Source organism: Eublepharis macularius, chromosome 1, assembly GCF_028583425.1.
Source record: "Eublepharis macularius isolate TG4126 chromosome 1, MPM_Emac_v1.0, whole genome shotgun sequence".
In the NCBI taxonomy this organism is placed as follows: domain Eukaryota; kingdom Metazoa; phylum Chordata; class Lepidosauria; order Squamata; family Eublepharidae; genus Eublepharis; species Eublepharis macularius.
In genome coordinates this window covers 22,474,674-22,487,229 of record NC_072790.1, presented here as the reverse complement: position 1 = coordinate 22,487,229, position 12,556 = coordinate 22,474,674, and the positions used below count along the sequence as shown (strand labels likewise).

At 42.1% G+C, this 12,556-nt stretch overlaps 1 protein-coding gene across 1 annotated transcript in view; it reads left to right on the top strand.

Annotated features, from left to right (window-relative positions):
- Positions 1–12,556, top strand: part of PKHD1 (PKHD1 ciliary IPT domain containing fibrocystin/polyductin) — a 334,621-nt gene that overhangs the window by 247,769 nt on the left and 74,296 nt on the right. Inside the window, exons 47-50 of the mRNA XM_054970556.1 lie at positions 3,706–3,843; positions 8,226–8,339; positions 8,799–8,886; positions 10,756–10,910. Of these exons, the coding sequence (XP_054826531.1) occupies positions 3,706–3,843; positions 8,226–8,339; positions 8,799–8,886; positions 10,756–10,910 (495 nt within the window). The remainder of the gene's footprint in view (positions 1–3,705; positions 3,844–8,225; positions 8,340–8,798; positions 8,887–10,755; positions 10,911–12,556) is intronic.

Sequence of the window (12,556 nt, the reverse complement as noted above, 5' to 3'; positions counted from 1 at the left end):
TTGGTCACAGAAAAGACCTTTTAAGCCCAGCAGATTTTAATGGGAGAGACTTAAACATGTCCATGAGTTACAGCAATGGCTTCCAGCCCTTTCCAGCCTGTGGACACCTTTGCAATGCAATCACAAAATGACACAAGATGGTGGGCACAAGCACAAAATGGCTGCCACAAGAGGTGGGGCCAACCACAAAATGTCAGAGTTTATCCATAACTCCGATAGTAGGGCTTCAGCATTTCAGGCAGACACTCTGTTTAACAGTACACCTTTTAAAATTAATATAGTGTTCAAAAATACTTTCTTGCATAGACACAAAATAATTATCGAGCTATCAGAAGAACCCCTTGTCTAGCAGTATCAGTCGTCATTGTGCATCTAACACACTTACGTGAAAATTAATGGGAAAAAATGATTCCTCTTTACAAAAGGCACTTTACATAAAGCAGTGTCTGTGTTATACCATGAACATCAAAAACTCAAAAAGCCCCACTTGGCCCACTTCCTAAAAACGATGGGTACCAAGAAAGGGGCTGGAGGGTGCCATGGCACGTATAGACACCACATTGGGGGACCCTGAATTACAGAGTGAAAATATGACCTATCTTCCCTCCCTAGCCATTTATATGCATTTGTCACAGTGCACAATAGAATCTTTAGGTGCAGAGTGTTCACACATTGCTCTGTTTGTTCTAGCAGGAAAAAAACCGCTTTTGCATTGATAGGAAGCTCATTATTTTTTGTGAGCTCTATGCCATCCCATGAGGAGGACCTTTTGCAAACCTTTGGAAGATGAAACATTGGACCCTTCACTCTCACCCTTGCCTGATCATGTCCTTAGCATGGAGCGAGAAGGCAGAACCAGCGAGTTCCTAGTCAATTCCTTTCTGACCACATAGAAAGTGCCAGCAGGAAACAACCTTTTAAAAAACTCTTTGACTCCTTAATCTGTTAAACAGTGCTCGCCCTCTTTTTGCCAACCCACTGCCCTCCTAGTGAGCAGAGCACTCTTTTAAAAAAGTGTTAGTATATTTATTGGCCGCTTTTCTTCCTAGCAGGGTGGAGTGGCTTGCAACAATCAAAAATGTATAGTCGGATATTTTTCATCATCATTACCTGTCCCACCTAACACTCAATTCAGGGTCCCCAAGGCAGCAAACATTTCAAACATTGAAAAGCCTTGAAAATCCAAATGTATACATCTATCTTATTTAAAAGAATTAATTACAACATAATGTATATAAACACATACAAATATATGAGCATACAAAAACATGCAAGTAGGGAGGAGTGGTAATAAGAGTTAGGGAAAGAGATACAATAAAGGAAATACAAAATAAGAAGACAATCAAAACAAACTGTGTCCTGGGGCCAGGCCGGAATCCAACAGGCCAGTTATCCAAGGCTCCAGGGCACATGCCACAGGCTAAGAGGCAAGAACTAAGAGACCTTTGGTTCTTGCCCTTTGCCTCATACCTCCTGGCCACACCAAAGGTACATGCCTGAGACAGGAAGTGCAAACAAAAGCACCGCTAAGATGTTGCAGCTGACAGCTGTGACGTCCCTCCCAATCTGCCCTCCCAAAGTGTTGAGGCTTTTCCTGCAAGATACTATAATTGGGCTGTCGTGCTCTTTGCCCCCTCACCTCGATGAGAGTCACACATCATCAAGGCTTGTCAACATTGCTAGAATCTTGACCCGAAAGCTAAAGAACTATATGTTGTATATAAATCCAGGATTTGTGTCCTTTTGCTGTAGAAACTAAATGAGCCGTTTACAACATTTTTTAATTGGTAATGCACACCTTTCCCCTGTGAATTATAATTGAATATGTGTGGGACCAAGAATTACCTGCTTCCTGCCCTGTTGCATGCGTCACAATAGGTGAGCCCCAAGCAGTAGCTCAGAGAGAGACCTCTTCTGAGAGTAAGTAATTCTGCTGAACTTCATGTCTGAAGTGGCTGAATGCTGCCCTCATACCAGTGTTGAGATGGTCAGAATTAGTAGGTGACTGTAAGAAGGCTAGTGCAGCGATGCATGCAGAGACCCAGAAGACACCCTCTCTATAGTTATATTAATTATTCAATTTGTTCTGGATAACAATATGCTCCAGGGGTGTATAAGGCTTCAAATTGTGTAGGCTATTCAGTAAGAGGTACCATATTGTCCTGTGTTCAGTGCTGGTATATCCAGCATCAAGACTGTAAATTATACAAGATTAACAAAACTCCATGTGCACCAAAATGGTATATATCTGTGTATATATACTGTGAAACTAATTGCTTTTAAGCGTGTGTGCTTTGTCATCCAGTCATCTTCAGAGTCCCAGATTCAGGTGGCCCCACCAGTTTGGTGTAGTGGATAAGAGTGGCAGAACTCTAATCTGGAGAACCTGGTTTGATTCCCCACTCCTCCGCTTGAAGCCAGCTGGGTGACCTTGGACCAGTCACAGCTCTCTCGGAGCTCTCTCAGGGTGATTGTTGTGAGGATAGTAACAACACACTTTGCAAACTGCTCTGTCCTGAAGGGTGGAATATAAATCAAATGATGTTGTTGTTGTTAGATGAGTGGCAACCCAAGAAAGGACCCTCCTGGTCACAATGCTTCATGGTGCTGAAACTTCGGAACTCCCTTCCCTGGGAGATTTGCCTGTCTCTCTCTGTCATTGTCTTCGGCTAGTAGTTAAAGACTTCTATGTTTCATTTGGCATATCCCCTAGTAAACTTTTATTGGCCTTCCTCCCTGGTCGTGCATATTTATGTATCTGTATGTTTTCCCTGTATTGTTAAATATGTATGCTTTAATGTTTTAAATGTTTTAAAGTCTTGATGTTCGCCATCTTGGGGACCCTATTTTGGGTAGAAAGGCAGCATGTGAATGTTTTAAATAAATAATTTAAATTGTTGCGGCATTTAAATTCTGTGCTTCATTCAACATACTTGAGACATCCGTAATTTTAACAGATACATTTAAATAAAATGGTTTCTTAAGGGAGTTGTTCTGTTGAACCAACGGGGAGCTACAGGACAGAGATTTTTGATCAGCACAACTTGTCTTGAGGAAGATCATCACTTTGGGCCTCATTTCAAAGCATTCAGACTGGAGCATCGGGCACATATACCATGCAAGTGTCTTGAGCAAGCAGGGATTTTTACACTTTTTATACTTTCATATTTGAAGCTGATGGGAAGCCAGCTGTTCGCTGAAGGGCATCTCCTGAGTCGAAGTCAAAAGCGTAGGCTTGGATCCCAAGTGTCTGGATTTAAGGACATAGTTTTAGTGATGTTCAAGGGACTTTCCAGAAGAATAAACCATTGAAGGGGGTGGGCTGCAGTAAGAGGGGGGCAAAACTGTTACTTGAGCTCTGATCATGCAAAAGCGAGGGGCGGGGGCTGGTGGTTTCATCCCATTCTTGTCTCGGCCCTTTGCCCCACCTGGCATATTGTTTTGGAAAGTTTCTGGACCCTCAACAGTAGTTTCAGGGGGCGGGTGGGGAAATACTGGGGAAGAAATGCGTTTAAAAAATCTTTTCATTTATGGAAACCTTAGCCATACAGGTTATTGATTTGCCTTCAGTTTTTAGTTGCATGCTACATAGAATTATGTTTGGCATAGTGGGAGGGAACAGCAGAAATTTTTAAAAAATCAGTATCAGAAAACTGATGTTATATTGGCCTGTTTGCCAGTCACTGATTCCCCCCCCCTTCTCAGGCAGAACCATCCTGGTAGATACGACTCTTCCTCGCCTCCGTGGACTCTACCTCCTGGGGACGCTAGAATTCCCTTTGAACTCCAGCAATGTTCTGAGTGCCTCCTGCATTCTCATTGCTGGCGGTGTACTGAAAGTTGGTAAGTGGAGCAATAGCAACAGGAGATAAATCTACTTGCTTCTACAGGTAAACAAAATGAATACGAAATGCTGAGCTGACATCCCCGATTAGCTTTCATCGTGGTGGAACTAGGGACCCCAGGTCACCCCTCTCTTGGCCAGCAGTGGGGAGGAGGGGGGACAGGCTAAGAAAAAATTTCCGTGGATCAGAAATGGCTGCTGGGTGCAGGGGAGAGCCAGGAGGACTGGGTATCTTTGCAGGGACCCTAAACTGACTAAACAAAGAATTAGACTAGTACCAGCACATTCTATGCGTATGCAGAATCTAATTTTACATTGCAAATTAATTTAAAATTTCACAGATGATGTCCAACTCATAATATATGAAAGTTTTACATAGGAAATTAGTATTACGAACCAGTTGTACCCTCATCACTGTTTTTAGCGCTGAATAGCTCGTTTTACTGTCCTTTAATTTTTTCCTTGGTTTTAATGGACTTTAAGCCTATCTGCAACTTTTTTGTGGAAAAAGAAATGATATAAATATTGTAAATAACAATAATTTTTAAAATCTCCCTTTCTAGATCAAGACTAGTGCTGCCTAGGCTAGTTCACTGAGATGATGATAACAACTTCACAAAACATAATGAGGTTGTTTCTCTCCCCCCACCCCCATCAAATGCATAATTTTTAAATATTAAGAGATCATGACAGTCTGGCTAATTCGCCACAGATTTATTTCTTCAATTCTACATCTGCTGCAGCTTTGTGGTGTATAATTGATTTAATCTCTAATTTTAGAGGAATGCTGAACTCTCTTACTGGACTCTACTTACATTTCTCTAGGGCAGAAATTGTCCTACTTTTTTCCTCCAACTATCTGTTTTAGTGCTAGGCCATTTTCTTCTGAGACTGTAAACTACCCTTGGTGAAATAAATGGATTCACAGTTGGAATACATCTCTCTGTACAGACACCATCGCAAGATAAGAGCTATCACCCACCCACGGTTTTGCTTCATTTTTCCTTCTTTTCACATTTTCAGTTTCTTTTCTGTTAATCTGGAAAATTCAGTTATGATTTGAATGTTTCATCTGTAAACCTGCTCAGGTTATGGTCAACAGAGGCCAAGGATCTTTTCACTGTGCCCAGCACAAACTTGTAACATTGACCCCCGCACACATACAGGATGGGTTCAGAGCATATTGCCAGCTACAGCTGGTATGCTGCCTTATTGCATTTTTCCTAATTATATCCCTGTAATGATAAATAAGGAATACTGGCCGAATCCACACTACCGTTGTTCTTGCGGCAGTTTTTCACTTCTGCAGCGCCATTCCTTCATCTGTTCACATGCATCGTCTCCAAAGCCGTCATTAATTCGCCATGGCGTCGCCACAGCCCATTGCACTTTCGCCGCGGGTTATATTTGATGAATAACTGCCCTCCGTTGAATTCCGAGCCTCTCTTGACCCGCCTCCCAGTTAAGGAGTAATTCTCCGCCTTTGTCCCCACCCCTTTTTTTAAAAAATAAGAGTACCGTGTCGATATGGCGACATCTCATCATATTAATCTCATTTTAAAAAAGGGGGCAGACCTCAAATATCAGAGGAACAATTTCATATGTTAATTCAATTTATATATTGGGGGGGGCATCCACATGATACTGAAATCATGGCTCATGTTACGCCCCGACACGGACTGTGCCGACAAGTTAGGCACAGATTTCAATTTTCCAAAGACAAAATGAAGCTCTGCTGTGGGATGCTGCTGTAGGTGATCATGACTGCTCACCCATTCCCGGATGATTTCAACCAGCATGCAGGCTGTGATGTTCCGAGTGCTCATCGTAAGTGTCTCGGGTGATTTTTTTAAAATATATTATCTTAATGGTGTCGTTGTACCATTGAACCAGGATGCTTACTCGTCGATATAGCGTCAATTTGTCCTTTTTTAAAAAAAAAAACCGCGGAGCCGTTCGGGTTTTTCCCGCCCCTTTACCCGTCTTTTTGAAAGGGGATGTGATCAACGGATTGCGCAGGAGAAGCGCTATTCAAAGGGTGATGTGGACAAACAAGCGAAGAATGCGCAATAACAGATGGAGCAATCATTGCACAAGAAAAGCGGGAGCTAAGGTAGTGTGGAATCGGCCACTATTAGATATATATTGAATAAAGCCAAAGGGCTCATCTACACATTAGAATTTCTTCTGTGTTTTTTTAATGATTTTTTTTCTTTTGCAAGTTTAGCTGTCAGGATTGCTTTATGGAGTAGGGAGGGAATGTGAAGTTTGAATCTCTTCCGCCTCCTCCCCCCTCCACCACCAGTGCCGTTTTCTCACTGCAAAAAGATACCCTGAGTTACTTTTAACCCAATGGGGTAAAATACAAGTACCTGTAAGTTTTCCTCTTCAGGAGCAGGCATAGTGCAGGGGTAGCTTTTTACAGTGAGAAAATTGTTGCAAGAGGAAGTTTCCCTTTCAACCTGTGCAGTTCTTCTACTGGATAAAGTGATTCTGGCATCTAACTTTGCAAAATGAAGAGGTCCTGTCAAATGGACGACTCAGAAGAAACTGTGCGATGTACTTCAGGTTTCGAAATTCTGAGTCCCTGATCCTTTTGATCCTGCAGGCACTAGGCTTACAACTCACCTATTGGTGATGGATAGTCTCCCAGGGGTTTGCCTGGTTGTGATCGGCAGGAGGTAGTAAACCACTCGGCAATCGCTCACCACTGGCAGGCAAACCAGAAAAGCACTCACCGGATGCTGGCTGTGGGAGTGCTCCTGCACTTCACTGGGGCATATTTTGGCCCTAAATTGAGCCAGAATTAGCGCTGTGCAAAGCGTGGGGGCATGCCCATGGCTGTCATGATGACATCACATCAGAAAGTGACATCATGCTTGTCTGGAAGCACACGCACACTATGCGCGTGCATGAAACGACAAAGGGTTAAGTCTCAGGTCCCCTGCTCCTGCTAGGAGGGTATACGGACCTGGGGACCCTATCAGGCACCTTGGGAATTTTGAGAGAGGGTTGTGAGTGCCACCTGAAAATGGCTGCTACAGAAGGCGGAACAAAGTGGTATATACCTCCCCCCTTAAACTTCCTAGGAAGAAGGAAAGCCTGAAAAGAGAATGGAACTACACAATGATTAAGGAAAGCCAGAGTACACTGCACGTGGCTTACAAGTTCTCCTGATCCTCTAGTGGAAAACTTTTTTGTTTGAATGAAAGCAGCCAATAACAAGCCCTGCCTTACAATGGCCCCACCCACTTTCTGAAAAGCTTGACGGGTGTCAAGGGGAAGTACTGGCAGGTCCTGGGGGGCCAGGTTATGTATTGTATTTCACTTGCACTGTGTAATCCTTCTTGGGTCTCAGCGAGAAAGATGGACTATTAACAAACAAATAAAATGCACCCTGAAGTAGATTCCCTGAATTATGGATTCTGATCAAGCAGCATGTGTAGGTTTCCTTTCTCAAATGAGAAATATTAGAAATCTTATCTTCTGCTCTAGATGCTTTATCTCACAATCCAATATCCATGGTAAAAACGACCTATGGAAACACGTCGTTTGGTGCCCATGTCTTTGAGAGCAGATTATACATAGTGTTCCCTTTAATCCCGTTTACTGTGGCACTGTGATTTGTTGTATATCCACATAGCTATTGTTACATGGCACAACCCACTAGAGTTACTAGTCATTCTCCCCATCCCAGGAGGGAACAAGATAGAAACTGGATGGTTTGTGGTGCACTCAAGGTAGAAATTGGGGCAGCTATGCAGAGCCTGATGGGATTTGGCAAGTTATGGACAAAGCAGAACCTGGTGGCTCAGGAGCAGAATGTGTAGGAAACTGGTGGGAATAGTTGATTGTGGAGTCACAACACTACTGGATCCAAGCAGCAGAATTATTACCAGTTGCCACCTCTGCAACCCATTGGCACGGTAGTGCTTAATAACCCGTAGGGTCAGTGAGGTACAAAAGCCTTGGTTAAAATTAAGAGCTTTCTGATCCACGCTGGATCAGACCAATGGTCTGTCTCTTTGAAGACCCTGTTCCAGTCAGATGCTCTTGAAAGGCAAGGCATGCAACTGGACTATGGTTTTCAGAGGGAGGCTGCCTCTGCATGTGGAGGTTCTATTTGGTCCTTGTGGCTAAATGCCATTGGTAGACCAGTCCTTGATGAACTTGCCTAATCCCCTTTACAAGCCAACTAAATAAGAGGCTGTTACCACATCCTGTAGCAGTGAATGCTACAAGCCAGTCTTTGAATACAGAACTGGACAGAAAGTTCATTTGTTTGCTTGGCATTAATGGAGAGAACCACGTAAGTGCTTAGTTTTAACTTCGTTGTGTGTATTTACTGAACTTTCTGTCTCCCATCATATTTTCTCCCAAGGTACATTACAAAATCCATTAGAAAGGAGAGCAAAGATACAAATTCTCCTTCGGGCATCTGAGAGGGTTTACTGTGATCGACTGGATGGAATAGGTGTTGCTCCTGGAACTATTGGTATGGGCACCATATTCTACATTCTCAGAGTAGGAAAAGAAGCCTTAGAAAAATGCTACTCCATAATAAGAAATCTTCCAAGAGTTCTTGTATGACATGTTTTTTCCACCACAAGTCTTTGGCAGAATTCTCTGCTATTCCTAGACACATTTCCTTGTTGCACGGTTAACATGGACCTAGTTAGGGATTTTATGTGGGGCAGAATGACTTACATGGACCTAGTTAGGCATTTTATGTAGGACAAAACATGAATAGGATACAGAGAATTACATGCCCAGCTCAGCATTCATTCAAGTTTATCCCTTCTTTACAACAAGCTGTTATGAAATGTTGGGTCAATTTGCAAACATCATTTGATGTGTTCAGGCGGTGTGCATGAGAAGCCTTGATGAGCGTGCGGGGCCAAAAGAAGGTCTTTGGATCATGCCCATGGTCTCTTGTGATTCTTCTTTCATCAAGGTGTTTATGGGAAGCTGCAGATGCATAGTGCTTATGCCAGGAATTCTTGGACGCGTCTGGGAAATGATGTTGCCCCTGGAAACGAAAGGTAAGGTTTTAGTTATGAAGGTTTTAAATATTGCTCTTTAAGATCTTTTCAAGTAGTGAGCTGGATGCTGCTGACCTTTCCTATGTCCCCCTGCCCCACAGCAGTCCTTTCTGACTCTAGGAAGATTTCTTCCTAGGGTTGCAAGAGCTGTATGGATAGTCACGTGAGTCAAGTGGCTACAGTGGGAAGGAGGAAGGGTGTGAAAGTGCCTTTGCTGCTTCCTTCGTCAATGCAGATGACGAAAGATCCACAGTCATTGCATCAGCAGGTCATGGGATCCAACCCACTTTTCGAGAGTGCCCATCATCAGTTGTGATTGTACTGAAAACTACGCAAGTTTGTAGAGTGACACACAAACATTCTGACATCCGTATTCTGAGGTTATTAGACATCAAAGCCGTGATGTAGCCATCTGAATTTAAATATCAATCATTTCCATAAGATCTCAACTCTTATGAGACCTCCTTTTTAAAGATTCGTTTTCCTTTAACAAGTACTCTGACAGTTGCAGTCTAGTTTTTTTAAAGTTAATTATTATGAGAAAAGATCACACATGATCCTGCCCATACACATCAGTTGAGAAGAATCAAATGATACTTCAAAGGAAGAAAGACGGTTTATCAGGGGCTGACTCTTCCTTTAGCTTACTTGGAAAGATCTTGGACTGCTGCCCTGTAGAGATGCTGGCAGTTGGGAGCAAACTGGGACAATCAGACGCAGGCTGTAATGACAAAGACAAAAGGTATAGGTCCACCTGTGTTGAACCAACATTAATTGTTAGGCAGAAGGCTGGGGGGAGGGGATAAAGGGGCATGCATCTGATGTTGATGATGACATCACTAACATCACTACATCTCTTCAGGGCACAACAAAGGGTAGCTCTAGGAATCACTCTAGATAGCTCTGTGGTTACTCTCCACTGATTCCTAGAGCTATCCTTTGTCACTTCTTGGTTAGTGACATTGCTGTTTTTTATTTTATTTTTTATCCACTTTTACTTTGAGCAGTGACAGGTAACAAGGCTTGCCAATGGGAGGCCAGGCAAGCCTACTAGTTGTCTTCACCACTGAAGCCAAGGTTCAAGCCAATCAGACCCTGTGGGTCCCACTTCGCTCAACTTGTACTAGAGCTGTTTTAATGTCCTAGTTCACTCTTGTGTACTGGGGGCAGTTGAGAATACATCTTCCAACTGAAAACTCCTAGAGGTCACCATGATGGAAGAGCCATTTGAGTTATAGTCCTCTGTGAACTTTTTCTGTGCAAGCCACCATAAAGTGAATGGGAACTTGGATAACTTCCTGGAGGACTGTATCCCTGATTGGTTTATAACCAGAATAGAATTAGGTGAATGTGCAAACTGAGAACTTAGCAAGAACTTAAAAGATACTGTGACTGAGAAAACGGCATAAACACAGCAGTGTGGACCCTACCCATATCCGACCACTCTGCTAAACAAAGTTTGAAGCTATGCTCCAGCCTAAGTAGGCTTCCTCCAATTTAAATGGTTCTTCCTTCTATTGGAAGAGCCCCTTAAGTTGGAGGAAGTCTCCTTTGATTGTAGGAAGACTCCTTGGAGAATGGTTGGATCCATCAATAGTTCATAGAAGCACCATGTGTACAACATGCCACCACCAATCACAGCTGGCACCACCTAGTATTATTGTGCCACTTTTTTTTTTTTTTTTGCAGCTGAGGGCAGAATTGAACCCACCTTGCAAGCAGATTAGATAGAGACTGGTGGATTGATATTACTATAAGCTTATATTTTCAGTGTGGTCTCAAATAATTGTTTTCCCCGTAGCATATCTTTTTGTGATTTTTTTAAAAAATAAACAGTGTCGGGGGAACTTTGCTTTTTGTGGTTTACAGGCTTTTGGTACAAGACCCGTTGGACTGGCATCGTGGTGACAGTATTGTCATCAGCTCCTCTTCTTATGAAGCCCACCAAGCTGAAACAGCCATTTTGGAAGAAGTAAACAATCACAGCATTAGGATCCGTGAACGTCTTCTCTACAGACATCTTGGTATGCCATTGGCCATCTTGGCCTTTGTATCTGCACCAGCCTCCTTAGAGACTTCCAAATGCTAGCTATGGCTGTTGTTTTCTCAGAAGCCCTGACATATTTAACTGTTTTTCTTTGGTAGTATACACTGACATTTTCCTCATTTAAAAATTATTTTTATTTATTTTTAAACCAATTAATAAAAAGAAAACAAAGAAAAAAACACATAGCTGAAAGAGAAAAAAAATATAAGAACAAGAAATGCAAAAAGAAAGAATAAAAAAAAATAGGAATAAGTACCAATTTTACCTGTGAAAAGATATATATGTATTAAATATTATACCCTAACTCCAAATTTAACCTTACAATCAATGTTATAACTTCAAATCAACCCTAAATGACTATATCTTCTTTTCTTCTAATATATTTTACTCCACCTCCTAATCTTCAAAAGCACAAACCATCAGTTCATTTCTCTCTGTTTCCCACAAAAAGTTTGTAAGGGGTTCCAGATAACAATATATTTATCCAGTGATTTTTCCCTAATCAAAAATGCAAGTTTAGCCCTCTATGCATACTCCATCATCTTATCCAGCCATTCCTCTGTTGTAGGTAATATTGTAGCTTGCCATTTTTGAGCATATAACAGTTGCCGTTGTCATAAACAAAAAGAGTGTACCATGAGTAACTTCTAACTTTGTCCATTAGTCCCAACAAGAAAGCCTCCGGTTTAATTTGTATATTAGGGTCACGCTACAAGTGACGAATGACACTTGACTGGCAAGTGAACAGACTCACGTGTATTCCTCCCTATTCACTTGCCATTCACTTGCTCTGCACTTGATCAAATGGAGCGCAAGTGAATGGCAAGTGAACAGGGAGAAATACATGTCAGTCTGTTCACTTGCTAGGCAAGTGTCATTCGTCACTTGTAGCACGACCCTTAGTCTTTAAAATCTTCTCAATAATTGAGTGTATTTGTATCCAATTTTTTTTTAGCTTTGTTGCACGTCCAGCATAAATGATAAAATGATATTTCCCAGATAATAAGAGAATAGAATCTTAGTCCGATGACCTACAGGAAGAATTGGAGACTTAGAAAAAGCTCTCATTTTCTTCAGTCTCTCATACTTCCCCTCTCTCTTCCATAACCCTCAGTTGTAGAGATGGGCATGAACCAAAATACGAACCAAAGTTTGGCATGAACCAGGCTGGTTCGTAGTTCGCGAACCAGCGGTTCATCAGAGCCCATTTCTGATGAACTGCCACGAACTCTAGGCTAGTTCATTTGGTTCATTTTTTTGGTTCATCACTGCAAACAGCCTGGCACTGATCTATCAGTTTCCTAGGCACCAGGGAATGGATTTCCTGCAGACCTTCTGCTGACCCAGAAGTGATATTTTGCTGACCTGAATGTTACATTTTCACGAACCAATCAAACTGGTTCTCAAACTGGGGCTGGTTTGTGAAAGTTCATGGTTTGTGATTTGTGAAATGCAATGAACCATGAACCGCAAGGTTCGTTTTTTTCCCGGTTTGTGCCCATCTCTACTCAGTTGAGAAAACATAAGAAAGGGTGTGTGCATGTAAAACTTAGCACATGAGTGATGGTGGAAGAGCTTCTTTATTTTATGTCACTCTGAGCTTTGAACATTTCTATAAAAAAG